We start from the raw sequence: 25,058 nt of genomic DNA, 5'->3' as shown, positions 1-25,058 counted from the left end.
AGTACACAGGGGGGGGGGGTCTGGGGAGAATCTGAGGGGTGGGGGGGGGGGGTGATCAGGAGGGGGCAGGGGGGGGGGGGTAAAAAAAAAATAGCGTTGACAGATAGTGACAGGGAGTGATTGATGGGTGATTAGGGGGGTGATTGGGTGCAAACAGGGGTCTGGGGGGTGGGCAGGGGGGGGGGGGTCTGAGGGGTGCTGTGGGCGATCTGGGGCAGGGGGGGGAGAAATCAGTGTGCTTGGGTGCGACATAGGGTGGCTGCAGCCTGCCCTGGTGGTCCCTCGGACATTGGGACCACCAGGGCAGGAGGCAGCCTGTATAATACACTTTGTAAACATTACAAAGTGTATTATACACTTTGTATGCGGCGATCGCGGGGTTAACATCCCGCCGGCGCTTCCGTATGGCCGGCGGGATGTTGCGGCGGGTCAGCGGTGACAGGCGCCGGCGGAGGATCGCGTCACGGATGACGCGATCGCTCCGCCCATGCCCTTACAAGGACCGCCACCTCTGGGTGAGCTGGTCCTTGCGGGCTCCACTTCCCAGCCGCCCCTGTGCGTTAGGCGGTCGGGAAGTGGTTAAGCCATGCCCCTGGCACACTCCTATTCACACATACCAGCAGCACGGTGGAATAGTAGTTAGTTCAGGCATGGGCAAACTTGGCCCTCCAGCTGTTAAGGAACTACAAGTCCCACAATGCATTGCAGGAGTCACAGTCATGACTCATAAAGGCAAATGCATTGTGGGACTTGTAGTTCCTTAAGGCTTCTTGCACACCAAGACGTTGCATTAGGTGGCACGTTAAGGTCGCATAACGTGCACCTAACACAACGTATGGTGCTGCAAGAGCCGACGGTAGAGTGAGCCGCGTTAGGCGGCTTGAGTCCTATAATGTCTCCCAGAGTGGCGCTGATTGGCCAGCGGGACCACGTGATGCGGAGCGAGACATCACGTGGTCCCGCCGGCCAATCAGCGCCCGCCAGTGCAGTGAATATTAAGTAGCCATGTGCGCGGCTACTGTAGCTGGCTCTCCCCGCCTCCTCTCCGCCTCCCACTGCGCATGTGCAAACAGTCTAACGCGGCTATAGCCGCTCCAACGCCGTAGCATGCTGCACTTTGCGGAGAACGTGCAGCGTTACATGTAACGCAACGTGGGCTGTGTGAACAGCCCACTTGTGTTACATTGCTGTGCGTTGGGGGAGCGTTACAGGCGCACTAACGTGCGCCTGTAACGTCTTGGTGTGTAAGCAGCCTAAAAGCTGGAGGGCCAAGTTTGCCCATGCCTGGGTTAGTTAGTGCTCTCGCCCTGCAGCGCTGGATTCCCAGGTTGAATTCCAGCCAGGGCAACATCTGCAAGGAGTTTGTATGTTCTCCCTGTGTCTGTGTGGGTTTCCTCTGAGCACTCTGGTTTCCTCCCACATGCCAAAAAACATACAGATAAGTTAATTGGCTTCCCCCTAAATTGGCCCTAGACTATGATACATGCACTACACGATACATACATAGTCATATGACTATGGTAGAGATTAGATTGTGAGCCCCCTGAGGGACAGTTAAAAAAAAACCTGTACTAAAAAAAAACATCCCCTGGGGGGTGCTCACCTCGGGAGGGGGAAGCCTCAGGGTCCCAGTGAGGCTTCCTCCATCCCTGTAGCTGCAGGCAAACCAGCGCTGCCCCCCCCCCCCCCCCTGAAGCATCCCACAACCCTCCCCCGACAAGCCTGACAAGGCTTGATATATTTACCTTGCCGGGACCCAGCGCAGGCGCAGTAGCGGCTTTTCCTTTTGGTAAGGCAGAAATAACCGAACACGATTCGATCCGCTCTACTGCGCAGGCGCAAAAGGTCTCGAGCCTGCGCAGTAGAGCCGATCGATCAGGTTCGGCTATTTCTGCCTTACCCAAACGAAAATCTGCTAGTATCCCTGCGCTGGATCCCGGCGAGGTAAATATTTACATCGCCGCACTTTGTGGGACCCGGGCAGGCTAACGGAGGCACGCAGGAGGAAGGGGGAAGCCTCCTTAGGATCCAGAGGCTTCCCCCTCCCGAGGTGAGTATCCCTCAGGGTCATATTTTTTAATACAGATTTTCTTTAAGTGGCAAGACAATATACTCTGTACAGTGCTGTGAAAGATGTTGGCGCTATATAAATACTAAAAAATAATAATACCACAAAGATATGTTGTTTTATAATTCAAACCACAATAGACCTTTCTATCCTGGTTCATTTTCCTTCATAGTAACAATTAAAAATAAGAAATATATCAATTTAAACCAGGGGAATAAAGTTTGCATATATTTACATAAATTTGTACATCAGTCCTGAAAGAAGGACACATGAAGAAGAAAGAAGGACAGGGGGATTTGGTTCCCAAAGAGTGACTGTCCCTCCAAAAGAGGGAAAGTTGGCAGCTAGGACATATTCACGTTTAAAAAGCACAAAACGCTTGCGTTTAGTGGGTGATTTTTCTGCAATTAAGGTGGAAAATCACTGGTCAAATACGCGTTCTTGGAGCAATCACGGTTAGCGCTTCTATAGAATGATAATGGCGAGCGCTCCTGAATCGCCAAAAAAGGCATGCAGGCGTTTCACGATTAGCTTGCCGCTAATCGTGAAACGCCCGCAATCACAGCAGTGAGATCACTAGCAATTGCACTAGGGCTTTAAAAAGCGCACGCGCTTTGCCGACTAGCTGTAAACCGCTGCTAATAGCCCTAGTGTGAATAGGCCCTTATGCCTGTTGATGGCCTTTGTTTCCCCGAGATTGAGATGGTAAATAAGATGTTAATAATTTTGAGTTGTTGCAAATACTATACAACTTGGAAATAAACCAACCAAATGCAGCAACTACTACATTTGGTGCATTTGCTGCATAACTCTAGCATCAACTCAGAAATATTAGCATCTTATTAAAGGACAACTGAAGTGAGGGCTGGTGCACACCAAAACCCGCTAGCAGATCCGCAAAATGCTAGCAGATTTTTAAACGCTTTTTTTTAATTTTTATGAGGCGTTTTGCTAGCGTTTTGCGGATTGCTGCTGCGGTTTTCAGTATAGTAGATTTCATATATTGTTACAGTAAAGCTGTTACTGAACAGCTTCTGTAACAAAAACGCCTGCAAAACCGCTCTGAAGTGCCGTTTTTCAGAGCGGTTTGCGTTTTTCCTATACTTAACATTGAGGCAGAAACGCATCCGAAATCCAAAAAATGCCTCACCCAGGCATTTTTCGTTTCTGCAAAACGCCTGCCGCTCTGGTGTGCACCACCCCATTGAGATACATTGACCAAGCAGATCCGCAGCCGCAAGCGGATCTGAAAACGCCCAAAAAGCCGCTCGGTGTGCACCAGCCCTGAGAGAGAGATGTGGAGGCTGACATATTTATTTACTTTTAAGCAATACCAGTTGCCTGACTATCCTGCTGATCCTCTGCCCTTAAGCCTCATCTACACATGTAGATGAGGCGGCGATCCGGCGGCTCGATTAGCCGCCGGATCGCCTCTTCCACGTCCCCGCTTGGCGTGCGTGCGCCGGGAACAATACCCGCTCGATTCCCGCTCGTCCCCGCGCCGCTTATCTTCCGCTCGATTCCCTGCCATTGTCCCCTCGCGGGGAGCGAGCAGGGCATCAGCGGTGTGGAGATCCGTCCTGTCGGATCTTATCAATTGAGCCGCATCAGCGGCTCGATTGATAAGGAACATCGCGGCCGCCTCTACGCATGTAGATGCGGCTTAATACTTTCAGTCATATAGCCCCTGAACAAGCATGCAGCAGATCAGTGTATCTGACATTATTGTCAGATCTGACAAGGTTAGCTGCATGCTTGTTTCTGGTGTGAATCAGATACTATTGTAGCCAAATAGATCAGTAGGACAGCTGGTATTGTAGGAGATAAATATGGCAGCCTCCATATACCTCACTTTTTATTTTAACCTTCCCTACTCGAGTCGAGATATAAGTTGATTTACTGTATTTAAAAAACTTACATACTATGTAAAAAAAACTTTTTTTTTTTAAATGCTAAAACCACTATTGTCCCTCAAAATGTATTTCATTCTACTTATTACAATGAGTAGTCATATGTTGTAATAAGAGAACCGTGTTGAGCAACTCCATAACATAGCAGGCGCTGGAAGACATGAGCCAAAATAATGTATGTACACCCTTTCCTCCCACTCTGTGGTACAGCGTCAGTTCTTTCTGTTTTCAATAAAGTTTTATTGAAAAAAAAAAAGCGACCTTCAAGCGCACAGCGTGTCATATGACGGGAGTGCACTGAGATTAGTGTCGGGGAAGAAGCATGGTTTTGATCGTTCCGCAAACTTGTATGGAATAAAACATCATAATTTATAGAGTATCGCTGCGGGGGAACAGCATGGTAAGTCAGCAGCAGTATGGTGCAGAACTTGTGTGAGAGGAAGGGGTCTGGCTGCGAGCAGTTTGCAGCTTCCTGTAGTGTGTTTTGCAGAGTGAATGACAGAGCTCAGTGTCACGTACTCTATAGGGAATTTTGTTCAGAAGTTGCAGCATTAATCGTCTCTGTAAGCTGAGTCACACGAGCACAATTCTTTTTCTTCTCTCTCTAGTTCCATTCCATTCTCTGTACAAAATCAAGAAGAAGTTTAGATAGTCAGTATAGTGCCTGTGGAGGATGCTGTTTTGTGGACCGATGTCCTGTCTTGCTGAAAGTGTAAAGCCTGGTACACACTTTCAATTATGATTGGCCAATCACTGACCAATTTTACCACCTTTATGTAGTATGAGGGCCCTTTTACACTTAATCAGTTGTTCTCAGTTAAAACGGAAAGAAAACTGATTTAGTAAGTAATGCCCATGTTTTCCTATGGCACCTTTTACACTTAACACGTTTTAACTGAAATATTCTTCCCAATGCACTGCTATGGAAAAAACGCGTACCAACGCGTACTAACACATACCAACTGATTAAGTGTAAAAGGGCCCTGAGGGTCAACAGATATGGAATACTATGAGCAGATTGTGTAAGTGAACTCTTATAGCACATGGAGGCGGTAAATTGGTCAGTGATTCGCCAATCACAATTGAGTGTGTACCAGACTTTTTTATGTCAGCGTGGGTCGCTGTCCACGCCGTATGCTGGGAACCTCAACCACACACACAGTCATCTCTATGATGGTAGAGTTCCTGTGAGCTGGTCAAGAGCCGCTTTCATTGGCTCCTGACCCTGCCTATCAATGTAAGCCAATGGAAGCTGCTTATGTTGATAGACAGGGCCAGGAGCCAATGAAATCTGCTCTTAACCAACTTACACGGCTCTGCTGTTATAGAGATGGCAGAGCAAGTGAGCTGTGGCGGGGAGCAGTGGCGAGATCGTCAGGAGCGACGAAAGCAGTGAAAACGTGTGGTGTCGGTGGGTTGAAATCTACGCCCTGGCAGCCAGAGAGCCATCAAAACAGTGCGTAGATTTCAATTAGCGCGATCCTTAAAGAAGAACTGTAACGTCAAAACGTCCCCTGGGGGGTACTCACCTCGGGTGGGGGAAGCCTCCGGATCCTAATGAGGCTTCCCACGCCGTCCTCCGTCCCTCAGGGGTCTCGCTGCAGCCCTCCGTGCAAAATGACGTCATTATTTACCTTCCCGGCTCCTGCGCAGGCGCTCTGACGGCTGTCGGCTCCGAAGTAGGCGGAAATACCCGATCGCCGTCAAGTCTGCTCTACTGCGCAGGCGCAAGTTTCCGGTGCCTGCGCAGTAGAGCGGACCCGACTGAGATCGGGTATTTCTGTCTACTTCGGAGCCGAGAGCAGCCACAGCGCCCCCGCTGGAGCCAGCAAATGTAAATATTGAATTTACAGTCGGGTCTGTCGCCGGCTGTTCGGAGGGCTGCAGCGAGACCCCCGTGGGACAGAGGACGGCGTGGGAAGCCTCATTAGGATCTGGAGGCTTCCCCCACCCGAGGTGAGTACCCCCCAGGGGATGTTTCTGATGTTACAGAGTCTCTTTAAGTAGTTAAACACTATGCAACAGTACAATCGCATTGAAATGCAATTCAATTGTATTTCATTGAGGCTGTTTGCATTGCGGTATGATTAGTGGCGTAGCTAAGGTGCTATGGGCCCCAATGCAAGTTTTTTTACATTGTGCACCCCAAGCATTCTATGCAGAACAATTTATACTGCGCACCAAAACCTGGCAAGGACAACCCCATTATCAGAGGTACAAGAAGGGGATGGGGAACAGTTTGTTAAAGATTACTACTATTCAGAGCATCTATAGTAGTTGTTATTATTACTGGAACAGGACCAATATAGAGCTATTACTGCAGTTTAGGACAATCGGAGCCCCTCAAGTCCAGGGGCCCGGTGCGGTCGCAACCTCTGCACCCCCTATTGCTATGCCACTGTGTACGATCAGTCCTGGTGGAACTGTGCTGCCTGCAGTGTGTTTACCGGTGATGTGCATGAATTGGGGAACAGTGCAAGTATAAGTGCATGGACTGTATGCTACACTGTACAGTATGTGTCGCATTGCATTCAAATGTGCGGTGCAACTTTTCAGCATCTAGTGTGAAAGTAGGCTAAGGAACATTCAAATCTGTCAGTAAGCTTAGGGTTCAGGTACTGGCAGGAGGACGGACTAAGTATAACTAACTATTTACAGGAACAACCGTTTGGTCCCCAAATCACTGAAAAAATGATTTGAAGAGCAATTTTGCAGTGCTTAAAGGAAAACGGAGACCGTATAAAAATAAAAGTTTTATACATACCTGGGGCTTCCTCGGGCCCCATGCGCACGGATTGTTTGCACGCTGCCGTCCTTAGTCTTCTGTATCGCCGGTACCGGGTCCCATAACTTCCTCCAGTTGCGGCCAGTCTGCGAAAGAGACGTGCGCCCTCTACGTATCTCTCCGGCAGCCGCGCCAAAAATGCTGCATGTCTGCGATTTTTCTAATCCCATTCCCACTAGTGGACTCAATCCTAACAGAATACAATGGTAAAGTGTTTTTTGGAATTGTTGGTGAGCCAAAAATGCTGCCAAAATCTCTCCCCAGCCCTGAAAGAAAACCTGTAATGAGAAAAAGTTCCCCTAGGAGGTACTCACCTCGCGCGGGGGAAGCGTACGGATCCTATCAAGGCTTCCCCCTGTCCTCCTGTGTCCCACGGTGGCGGCAAAAAATCTCCCGGAACTGCGGAGGTGTAAATATTTACCCTCCCGGCTCCAACACAGGTGCAGTATCGACACTCCGCTCGGAGATAGGCGGAAATCGCCGATCGCTGTCGGGCTGCTCTTCTGCGCAGGCGCAAGTCTCCTGCGCCTGTGTAGTAGAGCGGACCCGACGGAGATCGGCTATTTCCATCTATCTCCGTGCTGAGAGCCGCAACAGCGCCCCCGCTGGAGCCAGGGAAGGAAAATGTAGCTTGTCGAGCCTGGATTGCCAGAGACTTCGGGGGAGCCAGTGCTGGATTGCATGCAGCTACAGGGGTGGGGGAAGCCTCATTGGGACCCTGAGGCTTCCCCCTCCCAAGGTGAGTACCCCCCAGGGGAACTTTTGTTTTGTTACAGTCTCTTGAAACTGAGTTGGTCATAATATTGATAGTTAAAAAAAGTAATTCACTTTAGATTCATTCTAGAATGGTCAAAAAAAAGCATGTGCAGCAAAATGCATTAAAGTAACGTGAAATGCCGTACTCACACATTCTCAATATGCATTACTATTACTGTGCATTTTGCATGCACTACCTGGTATTGCTATATGGAGCTTCATTATAATGGAACTTCCTGTCACTCACAGATCCTCCTGAGTGATGCACAGTAGGTTTCCTGTATACTTCCTGCTGAATTGTTACAATTCCTGCTTTTACATCTTAGATCACCAGTGGGGTCAAATTGGTGTTTTTACTTCCATATGGAATCTGAGGGCATTGTTTTTAGCTACAAACCTCCATATAGGGCCTATAAGCGTAATTAGTCCTGTTATGTTCGCTATTCGTCACATTTATAATAGAGGTGACTCACAAATTCTGTTTCCACCACTTTCTCCACTTATGGGATTGCTGCATTCATAAAGGGGATGATGGGCTTGGGTGCCCCTTTATATTCATGAAAGGATTTCAATTGCTGTCACGGATTGCCATTTGTAAGGCCACACAATTTCAAGCAGCTGAACGGCAGCGTTTGTAACCCCACGTGCATCTTTATTTGACATGCATGTATCTTTATTTGACATGCCCTGTGGAAACAAAAGTGACATCGCATGTGAGAACAGCCACACTCCAATGTGACTAAATATGCACCGCCCGTACCGATAGCTAGCAAGCACCCGGCCGGTGCTCGGGGGCAACTGATGGGTGGCGAATTCACTCTAAAGGAGGCATTCTATGGCACAAGTGGTAGACACTGGTTTAAGGGAAAAAAACAAAACCCATCACTCTCTCTACCCCATTGAAGTAAATATCTTTCTCTGTTTTTACATTGAAAAATGTGCTGCCTTCGATCGTGCTCCCAAATGGCTTTTTTTAATTTAATTTTAATCTTTATTCACATGGTGTAAGGTAAACTCACCCTAAGGGGAACATTTATTATTTTTTATATACACTAAATATGCGAACGTGCAAAATGTTGGGCATGCTGTTTGTAAGGATGTGATGCTATTGCCACCATACAAAGCAAAAAGCATTGGTTTGGATCGCAATTTAACTCTGTGAGTGCTAGCACTTCCCACCGTCAATCAACTCTCAGCCACTAATTGTGACTTTTTTTTTTTTTTCCCCCACAAAGAGGTCAGCCATGGTCATTGATCAGCCATGTCATGTGTTTTTATGAATAGGTGAGAGGTTGTAATTGTGTAACATTGCAATGTGCAGTGAGTGGCAGTACTGTATTACCCTGCAGTTGAGAAAAGCTACAATATAAAGACCAGCTAGCCAGAGGGTTAGAAGGTTAATACTCCTGGCACCTTCATCCTCTACAAAAAATATAAATGTTTTACTGAGTTATTTTGTTTTCTTCTCATTAAGCATTTATTTTCAAATAAACGAATTTCCCCTCTAGATGTATTCTGGCTAGAGCACCAGCATTACTGCCAGTAACGTTTCATTCATTTGTGTAGATGGGTAGCGGTGCCGGTGCACAGGACAGTGACCAAGTAGATGCAGCGGAGTGCAGCTTACCAATTATAGTGGCAAAATATCAGGCAGAGCATAAGTGCACATCCAACATGAAGCAAATTTAAGAATTACAGGCATCAGTATAGCAATTAAAAGGAGAGCGGTACAGGCAGATGGAGGGTCAACAGTCGTTTTTGCGCCATAGGTGTGTGGTGCTTTATTAGGACCTATCATCCCTATCTGCCTGTTCCTCTCTCTCCATTTTCTTATTGCGGTACTGATGCCTGTAATACTTAGAGATTCGCCCTATCCGGACCTCTGTCACCACCAAACTCCTCATCCATGCCCTCATAATGTCCAGCCTTGACTACTGCAATGCCCTTCTGTCTGGTCTCCCTATGACCCGAATTGCCCCGCTGCAGCCCGTCATTAATGCGGCAGCCAGAACTATACACCTTTTCCATCGCTCCACCATGGTGGCTCCCCTCTGTGAATCCCTCCACTGGCTTCCTATCCAGTCCAGAATCAGATTCACTATACTGTCTGGCCTACAAATCTATCCACAAAACCTGCCCAACCTACATGTACGATCTTACTCAGTGGTATACACCTAACCCAATGATGGCTAACCTTGGCACTCCAGCTGTGACAACTACAAATCCCATCATGCCTCTGCATGACTTGTAGTTCCATCACAGCTAGAATGCCAACGTTAGCCATCACTGACCTAGCTGCTCACTCCGCTCCTCCAATGAACATCGCCTGACTGCCTCCCGCATCACCCAATCCCATGCACACCTCCAGGACTTCTCAAGAGCTGCTCCAACACTGGAACTCCCTACCTTCCCCATTAGGGTTTCTCCCTCCTTCAATATCTTCAGGAAGGCCCTTAACACTCACCTCTTCACTCTGGCCTACCCCCAACCCCCCCCCCCTCCAACTGGCGCTCTAAACCCGCAGCTGAGCTCTGGTCCCCTACCTTTTGTGTCCTTACCTCTCCCTCTAGATTGTAAACCTTCAGGCAGGGTCCTCCTCCTTATGTCTCGTACCTGTTCATGCACCTCCATTAGTGTACACCCATCCTATGTATATGAGTGAACTCGACTTGCCTAATATCTCCATGCTCCCAACCAGTGACTAAGCATTACGGTACCTTGCACTCATAATGTGCTGCGTGATCTGGTTTGCATGTAGGGATGAGCGACGGATTAAAAACGGATGAAATCCAAATTATTTTCATTTGGATTTCATGCTCCCAATTACTGCACCTGAGTGGGTGTGTAGGGGGGGGTGTTAAACTTAACCAGCAGCCGTCTTCTTTCATCCGTCCCACGGCGCCTCCAATGCTGCGTTCCAAGCCGCGGTCATGTGACTACAAACTCTCTCTCCTTCAGGGATGCGGCTTGGAACGCAGCATGGGAGGCGCCGTGGGACGGATGAAAGAAGACGGCTGCTGGGCAGGTTTAACTGTCTCCCCCCCCCCACACGCTATAACAGCATAGAGAGTGATAGCAGCGGCTGGGAACGCGGAAAATCAGCCACGTTCCCAGCCTGTCGGCGGCTGTCGCCGAACCGGAAGTAGCCGCCGGCGGGGACAGGACGATCGGAGCGGGGCTGCGAGGGCACCATCCAGCTTCGGGGGGCTGAGGGATGCCCCAGGTGAGTAAATGTCATTTTTTTTTTCTAGACTTAAGTATTCCTTTAATTGTGTTGTTCATTCACATAAATTTAAAGATTACATTTAGAAAACCTGTTTCTATTCATTTTCTTTGTTTTAATAACTGGACTTCCAGTGAGAAAAGCGAGCCCAAGGTTCTTTCAAAAATGTGTGTGCAGATTAACTAAATTGCTACACAGTACTTTACTTGATGCAATTTTGTTCAGGATAGGGGGATTAATTATTGCAGCTCAGCACTGAGGTAGGAGTTAACCCTTTTTGTGTCCAGATAAGTTCCCTCATGGTTTGCATTTCGCAAGAGGCCTAGTCTGAGCGACACTGATAACACCCTATGAGATCCCCTGATGAATTACACTGAGGGGTGGGGGCGGTAGAATGCTATCTATCCCACCCCTGGCTCCTAAACTTATCAGTCTGTCCATATTGTTCCAGACCTGGTCATATAACTGTCAGTGTAGAAAGGCCTGATCACTCACAGGAGACACGTGGAGGAGAGCACTGTGGAGGAGAGCACTGTTCCTTGCTGGGGTGAAAAATGGAAACTTTAAAAGCAAAGGTAAAGAATACTGGATACTATGTCCTTGTATATACGATATTCTGAGTAGGGCAGGAGTTGCTTAGATATGTACATATTATTATTTTACAGCTAATCTAGATCTGTTTTCAGTAGTGATTGCTGTGAGAATTGCATGTACATTTTAAGATAGTGGTTAGCGCTTTCACCTTGTAGCTCTTGGTCCCCAGTTCAAATCCCAGCCAGGATACTATCTGCATGGAGTTTGTATGTTCTCCCCGTGTCTGCGTGTGTTTCCTCTGGGCATTTCAGTTTACTCCCATTTCCCCAAATCATACAGTTAAGTTAAAAAATTGGTCCTAAATTACGATACATACACTACATGATGCATACATAGACAAGGCTATAGTAAGGATTAGATTATGACCTGCGCTGAGGGACAATTAAGTGACAAAACAATATTCTTTGTACTGCGCTGCGGTAGATGTTGGTGCTATATAAATACTAAATAATAATAATCGGTGGCAGTTCATAAAAGTTTGCCTTATTTCTTTTGTTGTTGTTGTTTTGAATATTGTTTTATAAAGGGATATCTAGCAGGCTTAACACATGCTTTTCTTTCTGTCTTATTTAGGATGGTGCAGGAGAGAGAAGAGATGTCATCCGGGTAGGAACAAGAAAAAGCCAGGTAAATATCTACACCTGATCTTATAATTCAGTCTGGATGGCTGCCTGGGTATTTATATGGGCGGCAGGGCAATGATAAAAGGCGTTAAGTTCACACTTGGTAACCATGTGCCGTGTATTCCTGCAGCTGGCTCGCATACAGACTGACAGTGTGGTGGAGATGCTGAAGCAGCAGTTCCCTAATGCTCATTTTGAAATTGGTGAGTAAGAATTAAACATAAAGTACTCCTGGTATTTTAGTATTATGTGGTTAGGGCTGTTTCAAGCCCATTGTAGCCTATTTGTGTGCTATATGTAGAAGTATTTATACCTCATTCATAAATAGACCTGCACGATAACTATGGTACATTGATTTTTATTTATTTATATGGTCATTGAAATTCCTATGCATTTTATGCATTTCTTCTATTCCCCCCCCCCCCCCTCTAAACTCTTATCTAGTGTAGAACTCTAAAGGTGCCCATAAAACACTCCATAATGTGGCCCAATTGACATTTCAATTTGATAATTTTATAGAATCGGCAGAGAATTGGTTCTACAACATTGCAGCCTGATCAATCATTCAATTGATTTTAGGCTGAAATCTGTCAAAAGGATTGATTGCCCGTGCTACAAAATCTTGGTTGCAAGTGCTTGATCAGATGCGTGATGGAGAATGACCAACGGATACACCACAAAGTGCAAAAGCTTCCCGCCTGTGTACAGTATAAATGTCTCATTTGTTCCCCGCCATGACTGCTGTCCTTCTCCGGGCTCCGGCGTCCACCATCAGCGCAAGTGCATTACACTATGTGGCACTAGGCGCATATATGATGTCACACGCTTGGCACCACGTGGTACAGGCACAGGTGATGCCAAATACTGGAGAAGGCTAGGAGTCACGCCAGTGGACAGGTGAGACTCTACAGAGCATGGGCACCTGGGGGACACTTTAACACTTCGAGTGCAGGCAGCGGATGTGGTGGCACTAGACTGATTTCTGATAGTTAATGATGAAATCTCTTGAAAATAAGTCTGCGGTGTAACAGACCCCTCTCTGATCAGATTCAATCACAGAGGGATCTGTCTTATGGCCGATCTGCCAATACATCGATTGATTTTTTATTTTGGGCACCTTTTACCTGTGTTGGTGAAGTAAGGAGGTGCATTTGATTGGTGCAACTTCAAGCTGCTTACATTGACATCCACTGTTCATCATACAAGTGATGCCTGGCATATAGCGTTGCTTTACATCTCTAGCAAAATGCTAGGGCAATGTAACCTCCACTACTGTTCTCAATGAGGCCAGCTCACACTAGAAACTTGGCTCTGCCTTTGGTCAGAATCCTGATGCAGGTTTTTTAGTGACCTTAACTAATCATTTCATCTTCAGAGTAGTAACTAGAAAAGGTCTACCAACTCCACTGGAATACCTAGCAAGCTGCAGTGGATGCATGCAATGTGCCAGGCAGCTCTTGGCAATGCTTGCTTACAGTCAGCACCAAGCAAGTCCTGCAGAAATGACAGTCAAATATGAAGTTTTTTTTGTTCTGCACTCCCAAGTGTTAGGCTAGGTCCACATTAGAAATTGAAAGAAAAGCAGACCGAAGTCTGCAGATCAAAGCACTCAATGAGTCGTGGATTTTATAAAAGTATAAAGCTTTTATTAATACATTTAAAAATTGTTCAATTAGAAACACCTAAAAAAGACCCCATAATAAACAGCAGTATTTGGAGCACAGTCTACTAGGTCACAACGCTCACTGTCAAGCTACTGTGGCGTAAAGTACTAGTATGGAGACCACCATATATGGAAACTGGATTGACAGTTCAAATAACTGTATCAGTTGAGTAGCCTGAAATGCTTGTACAAAGCCTAAGTTGCCTCTTGGTATAAATTTATAATGTTCTGATGGTAACCTCCATGGTAGAATACAGGGATATGCAGTCAAACTTGCACAGTATTCTCAAAAGTTAGAAAGGTGCTGGCAACAATTCACTTAGTATAAATTGCTCAGTCTATGTTGTAGTGATGCCCACTCGCAGCATCCACACTGCAAAAAGCAAATTTATGCAAACAGTAAATCCATTCGGTTTAGATGTCCAATCGCAACATCTTCCTTCTCAGGGACTTAGAATGTAGTTTCAAGCAGAAGTATGGGTCCAAACCAACAAAGTTCCAAAATGCGAGGGTAGAAAGTAAAGTTGTATAGCTACCACAACTTTGGTACAGGCCTGTACTTATAGAGGAACTTCCCGTTTGGAGCCATAATGGCGCGGTGTATACCAAGAGGCAACTTAGGCTTTGTACAAGCATTTCAGGCTACTCAACTGATACAGTTATTTGAACTGTCAATCCAGTTTCCATATATGGTGGTCTCCATACTAGTACTTTACGCCACAGTAGCTGGACAGTGAGCGTTGTGACCAAGTAGACTGTGCTCCAAATACTGCCGTTTTATTATGGGGTCTTTTTTTAGGTGTTTCTAATTGAACAATTTTTAAATGTATTAATAAAAGCTTTATACTTTTATAAAATCCACGACTCATTGAGTGCTTTGATCTGCAGACTTCGGTCTGCTTTTGTTTCAAATTCTTAGTTTTCAAACCACTCTAATGCTGGGTACACACTATGAGATTTTCTGGTCGATTTACTGTCAGATCGATTATTTCCAACATGTCCGATTTGCTTTTCGATCGATTTCCGAGCATTTTCCGATCAAATTCCGTGCACTTTAATAGGAAATCGTTTGGAAAATGCTCGGAAAACGATCGGAAAGCAAATCGAACATGTTGGAAATCGATCTGATAGTAAATCGACCAGAAAATCTCATAGTGTGTACCCAGCATGAGTCGTGTTTGGGCTAATGGATATTTTGTTGGCTTGTGGTGATTGTTGTTGGTTGGAACTCACTCTTTGTATCTAGGTCCACATTAGGCCTGTTTGCAGAACGGACCTGCGGGCAGTGATCCTGGCGGTCCGTGACCTGAACGCAAACAAATCCGTGCTGCTCTTTTGCAGCAAACTTTTTTGATTCATTTGCAGTTTTTTTTTTCCCCCTCACCCAAAAACAGATGGCTGCAGCCAGGACACCAATAGATGTCCCCCAGGTAGCCTGATATTGTAAGGAGAACAGAGGCGCCAACAGAATAAAATATATCTAAACACTTTAAAATTCCTCGGGAGGCGGTGGTGGACTCATCTCCCCGAAGCAGACATGATACTGTCGGTTTTAGTACAAACACATTTATATACTCCAACATACAGCGCAACGCGTTTCACGGGGATATTCCCGCTTCTTCAGGCAATAATTAACAGGAGTATACACAGTGCAGTCTTTAGGTCATAAGCGCTTATCGTGACCTAAAGACTGCACTGTGTATACTCCTGTTAATTATTGCCAGAAGAAGCGGGAATATACCCGTGAAACGCGTTGCGCTGTATGTTGGAGTATATAAATAAATGTGTTTACTAAAACCGACAGTATCATGTCTGCTTCGGGGAGATGAGTCCACCACCGCCTCCCGAGGAATTTTAAAGTTTTTAGATATATTTTATTCTGTTGGTGCCTTTGTTCTCCTTACAATATCAGCATCCACCCCTGGTGGAGGGGTTGAATTCCCTTTCTTCTCCCAATCTACAGAGAGCGACATCTTAATCCTGAGTGAGGACAGGTCTAATCTCCTCACCTGCCTACACAGTGGTTGCCTAATTGGTAACCCTGACTTGTGAGTATATCTATCATATACTTTTCCATTTACCCATCACCCAACTTACTACACTATATTGGGCTCTCGGTGTCCCTTCTTTTCCCCAGGTAGCCTGAGGAGGTACCAGCCGGGACGGGGGGTAGTGGACACAGCGGCGGGGAGGGGGGTTTTGAAAACGGGTCCCTGCAAATGCAGACAGATCTGTTTTTTGTTTGGGTAAAGACGGCTGCTACTTATAACGTTGCTAACCGTGGCTCCGGTTTTGATCCGGTTTTATTTCTGGACCTAGTGTGAACGAGCCCTTAGGCCCGTTTCACACCTGCGTTAAAAACGGTCCGTTTGCAGATCGGAACGGATACTCTACAAATGGAACGGATGCGAACGGATCCAATTTTAACCTATGGATTCGTTAACATCCATCCGTTCAAATGTATCCGTTCCGTATGATCCGCTGGACTGACTGCAAGTTTGCTGCAGCACCTATTTTCCCAGACTGCTGCGCCCAGCGGGCCGGAAACGGAAGATGAAACTCTGCATTGGGGGCAATGAGAAAATGGAACGTTTCTGCACGGATTGGCGGAATGGAGTTAAAACAGATCCGATCGACCGTTGATCAAATCTGTTTTCACGAATCCATTTGCCAGTGTGAACCAAGCCTTACGGATTCGGTGTAGCAAAAACCGGACCAGTGTGGCTGTAAATGCCAGTGTGAAACGACCCTAAGTGTGCTTTATGTAACTTTTTTAAAAAAAAATTTGTAATCTATTATGATTATTTTTTGGTATTTATATAGCACCGACATTTTCCGCCTTGCTGTACAGTGTGCGCGCGTGTGTGTGATATATATATATATATATATATATATATATATATATATATATATATATATATATATATATATATATATATATATATATATATATATATATATATATATATATATATATATATATATATATATATATCACTGTCTCTCATAGGGGCTCGCAACCTAAAAATAGTCATATGTCTATGTACAGTATGTATCGTGTAGTGCATGTATCATAATCTAGGGCCAGTTTAGGGGAAGCCAATTAAATTGTCGGTATGTTTTTTTGGGGATGTGGGAGGACACCAGAGTGCCCGGAGGAAACCCACACAATGGGGAGAGCATACAAACTCCTTGCAGATAGTGCCCTGGCTGGGATTCGCACCAGGGACCCATCACTGCAAGGCGAGAATGCTAACCACCATGCCACCGTGCTGCCTATCTCATCATGTGTCACTTCCTGAAGTGCTTTGAAACATTTTTCTCTTTTTCCACCTACAGTACTTTGTTTGTATTTGTGCTGAATGACATTACTTATTAACCCTTTCGGGACCGGCCACCTAACCCCCCTTCAGGACCGGGCTTTTTTGCAGAAGGGGGGTGGGGGCACGTTTGGGGGGGTCAGGCAGCCGGATCCCTGCAGGGTCTGGCTGGGCAGTGTCCCCCCGTGGTGGCCAGGTTTCCCCCCCTGTGTGCAGCAGCCTTCACTCACCTTCCAGGCTCCAGCGACAAGCCGCAGCAGATCCCTCCGCTCCGGCTGGCATCTCAGCTCCTACTGCGGCTTAGTTCCGGGTCGCGGCTTGATGACGTCATCAAGCCGGGACCCGGTGCTGATGTCAGAAGGAGCAGAGATGCCGGTAAGAGAGGTGGGGGGGCGCCGATCGCCGCGGGAATGGCAGGGAGGTGAGTGGATCCTCTTCTTTCCCCCCTACTGCCGCAGCTGTCAAATTGATCACTACGATCCGACGGCGATCGTAGTGATCACGTGATCAGCAGCCATACGCTGCGATGGCTGCTGATCACTGAGGGGAGATGCCAGCTGTCATATGACAGCTTAATCTCCCCTCTCCGGTGCGCACGATCGCGTCGGGACGGTTCGTTAGCGCGGACGTTGAATCAACGTCCGGTCAGAACAGTAGCACTACCTGCTGGACATTTATTCAACGTACCTGGTCCCCAATAGGTTAAAGGGTCAATGCAGTAACCTTCTGCTACAAGCCAACAGTATAACATTATCCTGTACATGACGGCATGGCTGTAGAGAACACTTGATTGACACCACTTCACTTTTAGTTACTGTCCTCTATCATTATTGTGTTTTCTAGTTGCCATGAGCACAACCGGGGATAAAATTCTGGATACTGCTTTGTCAAAGGTTAGTCTTTCTTGTGAAAATGAAGTATGTTTATGTATTACATGTAGATTTGTGTCACCAGAGTCTCTGAACCCCACATTATCAGAAGCATAGTTACTTACTTTGCAGTGCTTATTAAGTGTTGTGAATTTTAAATTACAGATTGGAGAAAAGAGTCTGTTTACAAAGGAGCTGGAGAATGCTCTGGAGAGAAATGAGTAAGTGACTGACTTCAAATTTAAGATAGTTGGGTTGTGCCCACAGTAGACCTATGAATAATTTACCATAATTAGAAGGAATTTATCAACTATAGTATTCAACCTCATTATTATTAATGTGGACTACTATATTTTTTTTCTTCTTCCAGCAAGGACCATTTGAAGGACAACTGTAGCAAGAGGGCTATGGAGGCTGTCATATTTATTCCCTTTTAAAGTGTACCGGAGATCAAGGTAATACAAAAATCGATACTTACCTGGGGCTTCCTCCTGTCCCATAAACACGTGCAAGTCCCACGCTGTCCTTCTGCGGTCTACCATTCAGCTGCGAACAGCCCTGGTAACTAGCCCAGTCGTGTCCAGTCTGGTTCTTCTGCGCATGTGCGGACCCACTGTGCATGCTCAGTAGACCTGGACTGACGTCACTGAGCAAGTTACCAGGGCTGATTGCGGCTGAACTGCAGACTGCGGGAGGACGGCGTGGGACTTGCACGTGTTTATGGGGTGGGAGGAAGCCCCGGGTAAGTATCGATTTTATGCATTTCCTTGATCTCTGGTTTCCTTTAAGCAGTACCAGTTGCCTGACTGTCCTGCTGTTCCTCTGCCTCTAATACTTTTAGCCATAGACTTTGAAAAAGCATAACAGGTGTTTTTGACATTGTCAGATCTGAGGGCTGGTGTACACTGTACACCAAGAGAGTTTCTGAGCACTTTTAAGCTAATATATTTGAATGGGATGGATCACACCAGAGTGATGTGATTCCCCCCCCCCCCCCCCCCCAATGCAAATAGACCCACAGCATTTCTGCTGATTTCTGAGGCGATTCAGCCTCAATGTTAAGAATATAAAAGTGGAAAATCGCTCTGAAAAGTGCTAGAACAGATCCATTTTCACGTGTTTTTTTTTTTTTTTTATACAAAACCAGTACACAGCTCTACTGTATTTACAATAGAAAATATCTACACCAGAACGCTCCCAAAATCGCTAGGTTTAAATAGAAAATCGCTAGGCAGTTGCCTAGAAAAAAAAATCACTTTTAAAAGCATTTTGCGATTACACTAGCGCTTTTAGGTGTGCACTGGCCCTGACAGGATTAGCTGCATGCTTGTTTCTGGTGTTATTCAGACACTACTGCAGCCAAATGGATCTGCAGGGCTGCCAGGCAACTGGTATTGTTTAACAGGAAACAAATATGGCCGCCTCCATACTCTTCTCTCTTCAGTTGTCCATGAAATGTGGGGTGCAGTACAAATAGGGTAATATTTAAAGCCTCCTGATGCATGGTAGGCAAGTGTAAAGGATTGTGGCTTGCTCTACGAAGGGAATAAAAAATACATTAATAATAATAAAAAAAAAATCTCTATCTCACTCACACTCTATGTTTGAAGCCTTAGTTTTTCTTTTCTCAGATGTTTCATTGTTCATAAAGCTGAATTGGGGGCCTATGCCATTATGATTACAGTCCTCATATTAGATGCTGCTGCTCTAGAGAAAGTCCCTTTGGAAAAGTCAAGCATGTGACCCCAGTGATCCTTTCAGCAAGCAAGGTTCAGCTTTGCAGATTTTTATCATCGTGAGACTGAGCTGTAGTGCTGACAACAAAGAGTTAATCTCTGCGTAAGGGGTGGGACAGTTCAGATGATCTGCACTTAAGGCAGCCATATACTGGTCGATGTGCCATCAGATCGACCAGCTGACAGATCCCTATCTGATCGAATCTGATCAGATAGGGATCGTATGGCTGCCTTTACTGCAAACAGATTGTGAATCGATTTCAGCCTGAAACCGATCACAATCTGTTCAGCTGCTCCTGCCGCCTGTCCTCCCCCCGCGCATACATTACCTGACGCTGGCTCCCGGGCATCTTCTCCACGCTGCACCGCTCTGTTCTTGCTCCATCTCGGCGCTTCCTGTGTCACTCCGTGACCAGGAAGTTCAAATAGAGCGCCCTCTATTTGAACTTCCTGGGTCACTGCAGTGACCCAGGAAGCGCCGGGATGACGCGGGTGCAGCGCTGAGAAGATGCGGAGAAGACGCCCGGGAGCCCGCATCAGGTAATGTATTTTTCATCGGATCGGCCACCGCTAGCGACGCGCACTTTACCCGCGGGCGGTCGAGGGTAATTTCCCGCACGGCGCGATCGACGGACCGATCCGATTTCGGGAGGAAATTGGATCGTCGGCGGCGTTTACCGCGAACGATTGGCAGCAGATTCGATCCCAGGGTCGAATCTGCTGTCGAAACGGCCGGGAATCGGGCCAGTGTATGGCCACCTTTACAGGAAGAGACTGGCTTTTGAACTCCTATCCCAACACAGCTTATATCTGACTACTGCATGTGTTTTGATTACTGGATTGATATTAGCGTGGTCAGTAAAATTGCACTCACTAAGGATGTTGTCTCGCTAAGGATAGAAGCTACAGGTATTTCATATATATTTACTGCAAAAAGTACAGATATGCAATGGGTAAAACCTTGTGTATTGCTAATTAATGTTATTGTACGTTTACTATCATATGGGTTAAAAAAAAAATAGGAGACTTAAAGCGGAACTGAAGATCTTCTAAAAATAAAGTGTTCCACTTAGCTGGGTTTTCTGCAAGCCCCTTACAGCCGTCCTGTCGCATGCCGGTCCTCCACAATCCTCCGTTCTCCAGCCGCCAGCTAGTTTTGGTTTCGCCGACGGCCCACTGCGCCTGCAAGGCTCTGGCCACACGTATCCTTCTTCGCGTTCCAGTCTGCAATAGCGCTATTGCAGACAGGAACGTGTAAAAAAGATACAGTTGACAGGGCTGTGCAGGTGCAGTGGACCTTTGACTTACAAGTCGAGTAACAAAACTTGCTGGCGGCGGGGAACAGAGGATCGTTCAGGAGCGCTATGGGACAGGATGGCTGCAAGGGGCTTGCAGAAGCCCTAGGTAAGTGAAACCTTTATTTATAGAAGATCTTCAGTTCTGCTTTAACTAGAATTTAAATGATAGTACTTATCAGAATAAAGGTGCATAATAGCAGTGATGCTCTGTGATAAGCAGAGAAATTCTAATGTGCAGATTGCTAGACACAGGAAGAGGAAGAAAGCGAGACAATCAAAGCCGACAGCTGGTAACTAACTGTTTTGTCTTTTATTTTTAATATAATCTTGAAGGGAAAGTCGAATCAAAAAAAAGATTTTAAAAAAACTTACCTGGGGCTTCTTTCAGCCCCCTGGACTTCTACTGTGCCCATGACATCCTCCTGATCCCCTCTGGCAGCTGTGGCAATCCCTGCAAAGCTTGGCTGTTGCTGCCAGATGGCGTCTACTGCACATGTGTGGCCCCAAGCCACGCTTCTGGCATCGGGAGCATTCTGTGCATGTACAGTAACGAATTACGCGTACTGCGCACGTGCAGAATGCTCCCGCCCCGGGACGCAACCAGGGTACGCACATCTCTAGGCCGCGCATGCGCAGTAACCGCTAACTGGCGGCGACAGCCCAGCTTTACAGGGGTTGCTGCCGCTGCCCAGAGGGGATCAGGAGGATGTTGTGGGCGCAGTAGGAGTCCAGGGGGCTGGAGGAAGCCTTAGGTAAGATAAAATCTTTCCCTTTTTAATAGGATATTATTGTAAATCAATTATGCATAAAAGTTTTCATTGGTATTAGTCATCTTGTGCAAATATCTCACTCTTTGTAAATTGAGGGCTACCATCCTCCAAGGATTACTAGATAGTTATTTCCTGGAGGCCACAGCATGGAGCAGCAGGTAGATGATGTAATTTCCTTTCTTCCTTAGTGAAGACATGAATACATGTTCATCAAGTAAAGCATTGGCACATTGCCCATACAGGATACAGATGGACACAAACAAGGCTAGCACACCCATAAAGACATTCACCACACGTACACACTGAACGGCATGTAGGACAATCATACATACCCTCTAATAAGGACAGATTGCTATGAACAAGGTGGGGAGCTGCTTTATCATTAATGTGGGACACGTCATCTCTCCTTCATAGCTATGGTAAATTTTGCTAACTCAGTACCCCTCTGTACATCATCAATGCATCTCTTCTCTCTCTGTATCCCATGCCTCATAACAGCACCGCCCTCTCTGTTCCTCTTCATAATGCATTGCTATGTGTCTCTCACACCTGTTAATTGATTTGTCTCATAACTTGTTTCTCCTCAGTCCTCTTTGTACCTTACCACATTTAAGCATCTTTCACTTGTGAAGCTGACAAGATATTACATGACATTACTTAATGTGTTTCTCTATCGCACAGCAACAGCACTGTGCAAACTGACACACTCATTGTGCATTATATTACAACTGGATGGCACTTGTTGCCCAACAGATTGAAGGTGGCTGAATCATGTTACAGGGTTGCCAAATCATTCCTTTTATTACTGCTTGGATAGTTTTCAGCACAAGGCAAGTATGACCAGAGATTGGGAGGACCAATATTTAAAAAATGACTGAAAGAGATTTAAAGGACAACTGAAGTGAGAAGGATATTAAGGCTGTCATTTATTTCATTTTAAACAATGAAAATTGCATGGCTATCCTGCTGACTGATCCGTTTGACGGATCAGTCTTATCAGTCTGATGACGGCCTGTACTCATGTGCAACTGTCGTCAGAACGACCGACCCGCGGGTGGATCTGACGACCCCTAGTTTGTAAAAGTCCGGCGTATGTACGCAACACATTGGTAGTATTGTCTCGCACTCACTAAAGGTTCAAACCCATAGTCTTTAAGGGAAGTGCGACAGCTGAAAAGATGGATGACACCCTCTGCGCTGTATTCAACAAGGAAGAAAGCTGGCACATCCAAAATCAATCTTTATTGATTCTATGTAAAAATATGGCCAACATTTCGGAGCAGAGTAGGACCCCTTTATCAAGGCAATATTTGCTCTGAGGCAAAGATCTGTCTGCTGCTGTGCAAAAGTTCCTGCATAGGAAGTTGGGAGTCTGACTCCTCCTCTAACACTCGCTGACAGCCATGTGCATTCACTGGGATCCCAGTGAACTTTTGCACAGCAGCAGACAGATCTTTGCCTCAGAGCAAATATTGCCTTGATAAAGGGGTCCTACGCTGCTCCCGAAATGTTGGCCATATTTTTACATAGAACCAATAAAGATTTGATTTTGGATGTGCCAGCTTTCTTTCTTGTTGAATACGGCATGTGTACGCGCCTTAATACTTTTAACTTTAGATTCTGAACAAGCATGCATATTAGATATTTGACTGGATTTGCTGCATGTTTGATTGAGACACTTACTCATGCGTGAAAGATCAGCAGGACTGCCAGGCAACTAGTTTTGTTCAAAAGGAAATAAATATGGCAGCCTCCATATCCCTCTCACTTCGTGTCCATTAAGGCCCCAGACCCCTTTATAACAGCCAAGTGAATTTGATGACTAAATCAATATACATTTATGTAGCAGGCAGATGAAGGGTGAGTGAGTGTGCTCAGCATGTTGCATACAGAGACAGCTTGCACTAAAGAAACTTACACACAATTGCTGCAAGCTGCAGGGAATGGTACTCGATCCTTTGGGCAACAGTTTGGGGTTGAGTTCTGTACAGATGCTAGCTTGTAGGCTAGCAACACATTCAGTTTCTGTGGAGAAATGAGAAGGGCTGATGGTGCAATGCATGATGGATCGGGCTGGATGAGTACGAGAAGAATAGGCTCAGCCAAGTTGATTCACCAGTTCCGGTCTCTTGCCATCTCGGCCAAGAACCATCTACAGTGTGTACAAGGCAAATAAAGCAAAACTACTCGGGCTCCATCATGTCCAAGAATCCTCTTCTTGTATATTGCACATACAGTAGGCCTATTGTGCCTTATCACAGCCCGTGTCAGAGCACTGGTCCCTGGCTGTACTGAGTTATGAATGAATATCCTTATGCTTAATGGGCAAAAAAATTTACAGGATTCCATAATGTGCACAGCTGTCAATCACAAAGTTTTAGACTCCGTTACCCTCAATTGAAAAAAGGGCGTCTGTGCCCGAAATGTTGTGCTCGTCAGGCTGTGTACCGTGTTTCCCCGAAAATAAGACACTGTCTTATATTAATTTTCCCCCTAAAAGATGTGCTAGGGCTTATTTTTATGAAGGGTGACACTACTGTATGTGCGCCCTCTTGTAAAATGTGCCCCCCATGTAGTCAGATGTGCCACCCCCCTGGTAGTCAGATGCATCTCCCATGTATCGTAGTGAGATGTGTGTCCCCCGTGTAGTCAGCGGCAGCCCCCAGCATGTTCCATTCATCCCCGGTGGCACGCCAGCCATTCCCTCCCTCTACAGAGTGGCGAGTGGAGCCCAAAGTCCCCCATTTGCTCCCGCCCTCCCTATGCAGAGTGGCGAGCGGAGCGCAACCTATAAAGCAAACAAGAAACTCACCGGGTTCCGAGGGGCCAGCGTTAACACCTCTCTTCAGCAGCGCGCAGCTTCCTCTCCTTGACAACGGCGGCTCTTGTCATGTGATGCACGCACGTCCAGGCGCATCATGTGATGCATCGGGACGTGCGTGCCATCACATGACGAGCCGTTGTCAAGGAGAGGAAGCCGCGCGCTGCTGAAGAGAGTTGTTAAAGGAATACTTAAGTCAAACTTAAAAAATGACTTTTACTCACCTGGGGCATCCCTCAGCCCCCCGAAGCTGGATGGTGCCCTCGCAGCCCCGCTCCGACCGTCCTGTCCCCGCCGGCGGCTACTTCCGGGTTCGGCGACAGCCGCCGACAGGCTGGGAAACGCGGCTGATTTTCTGCGTTCCCTGCCGCTATTATCACCCTCTATGCTGCTATAGCGTATATATATACACGCTATAGCAGCATAGAGGGTGATAATAGCAGCAGGGAACGCGGAAAATCAGCCGCGTTTCCCAGCCTGTCGGCGGCTGTCGCCGAACCCGGAAGTAGCCGCCGGCGGGGACAGGACGGTCGGAGCGGGGCTGCGAGGGCACCATCCAGCTTCGGGGGGCTGAGGGATGCCCCAGGTGAGTAAAAGTCATTTTTTAAGTTTGACTTAAGTA

The 25,058-nt window shown here is 46.5% G+C and overlaps 1 protein-coding gene across 2 annotated transcripts in view; it reads left to right on the top strand.

Moving 5' to 3' along the window:
* Positions 1–4,248: 4,248 nt before the first annotated feature.
* The window catches only part of HMBS (hydroxymethylbilane synthase), a 40,977-nt gene continuing 20,167 nt past the window's right edge, over positions 4,249–25,058 (top strand). Inside the window, exons 1-6 of one of the 2 annotated variants that reach the window (XM_068240810.1) lie at positions 4,249–4,378; positions 11,194–11,317; positions 11,910–11,963; positions 12,090–12,162; positions 17,786–17,835; positions 17,977–18,032. In XM_068240810.1, the coding sequence (XP_068096911.1) occupies positions 11,297–11,317; positions 11,910–11,963; positions 12,090–12,162; positions 17,786–17,835; positions 17,977–18,032 (254 nt within the window). In that variant the 5' untranslated portion in view covers positions 4,249–4,378; positions 11,194–11,296. The remainder of the gene's footprint in view (positions 4,379–11,193; positions 11,318–11,909; positions 11,964–12,089; positions 12,163–17,785; positions 17,836–17,976; positions 18,033–25,058) is intronic. The other variant, XM_068240811.1, reaches the window with a different exon arrangement.

Source organism: Hyperolius riggenbachi, chromosome 6 (assembly GCF_040937935.1).
Source record: "Hyperolius riggenbachi isolate aHypRig1 chromosome 6, aHypRig1.pri, whole genome shotgun sequence".
NCBI lineage: Eukaryota > Metazoa > Chordata > Amphibia > Anura > Hyperoliidae > Hyperolius > Hyperolius riggenbachi.
This window is presented reverse-complemented; position numbering and strand designations above follow the sequence as displayed.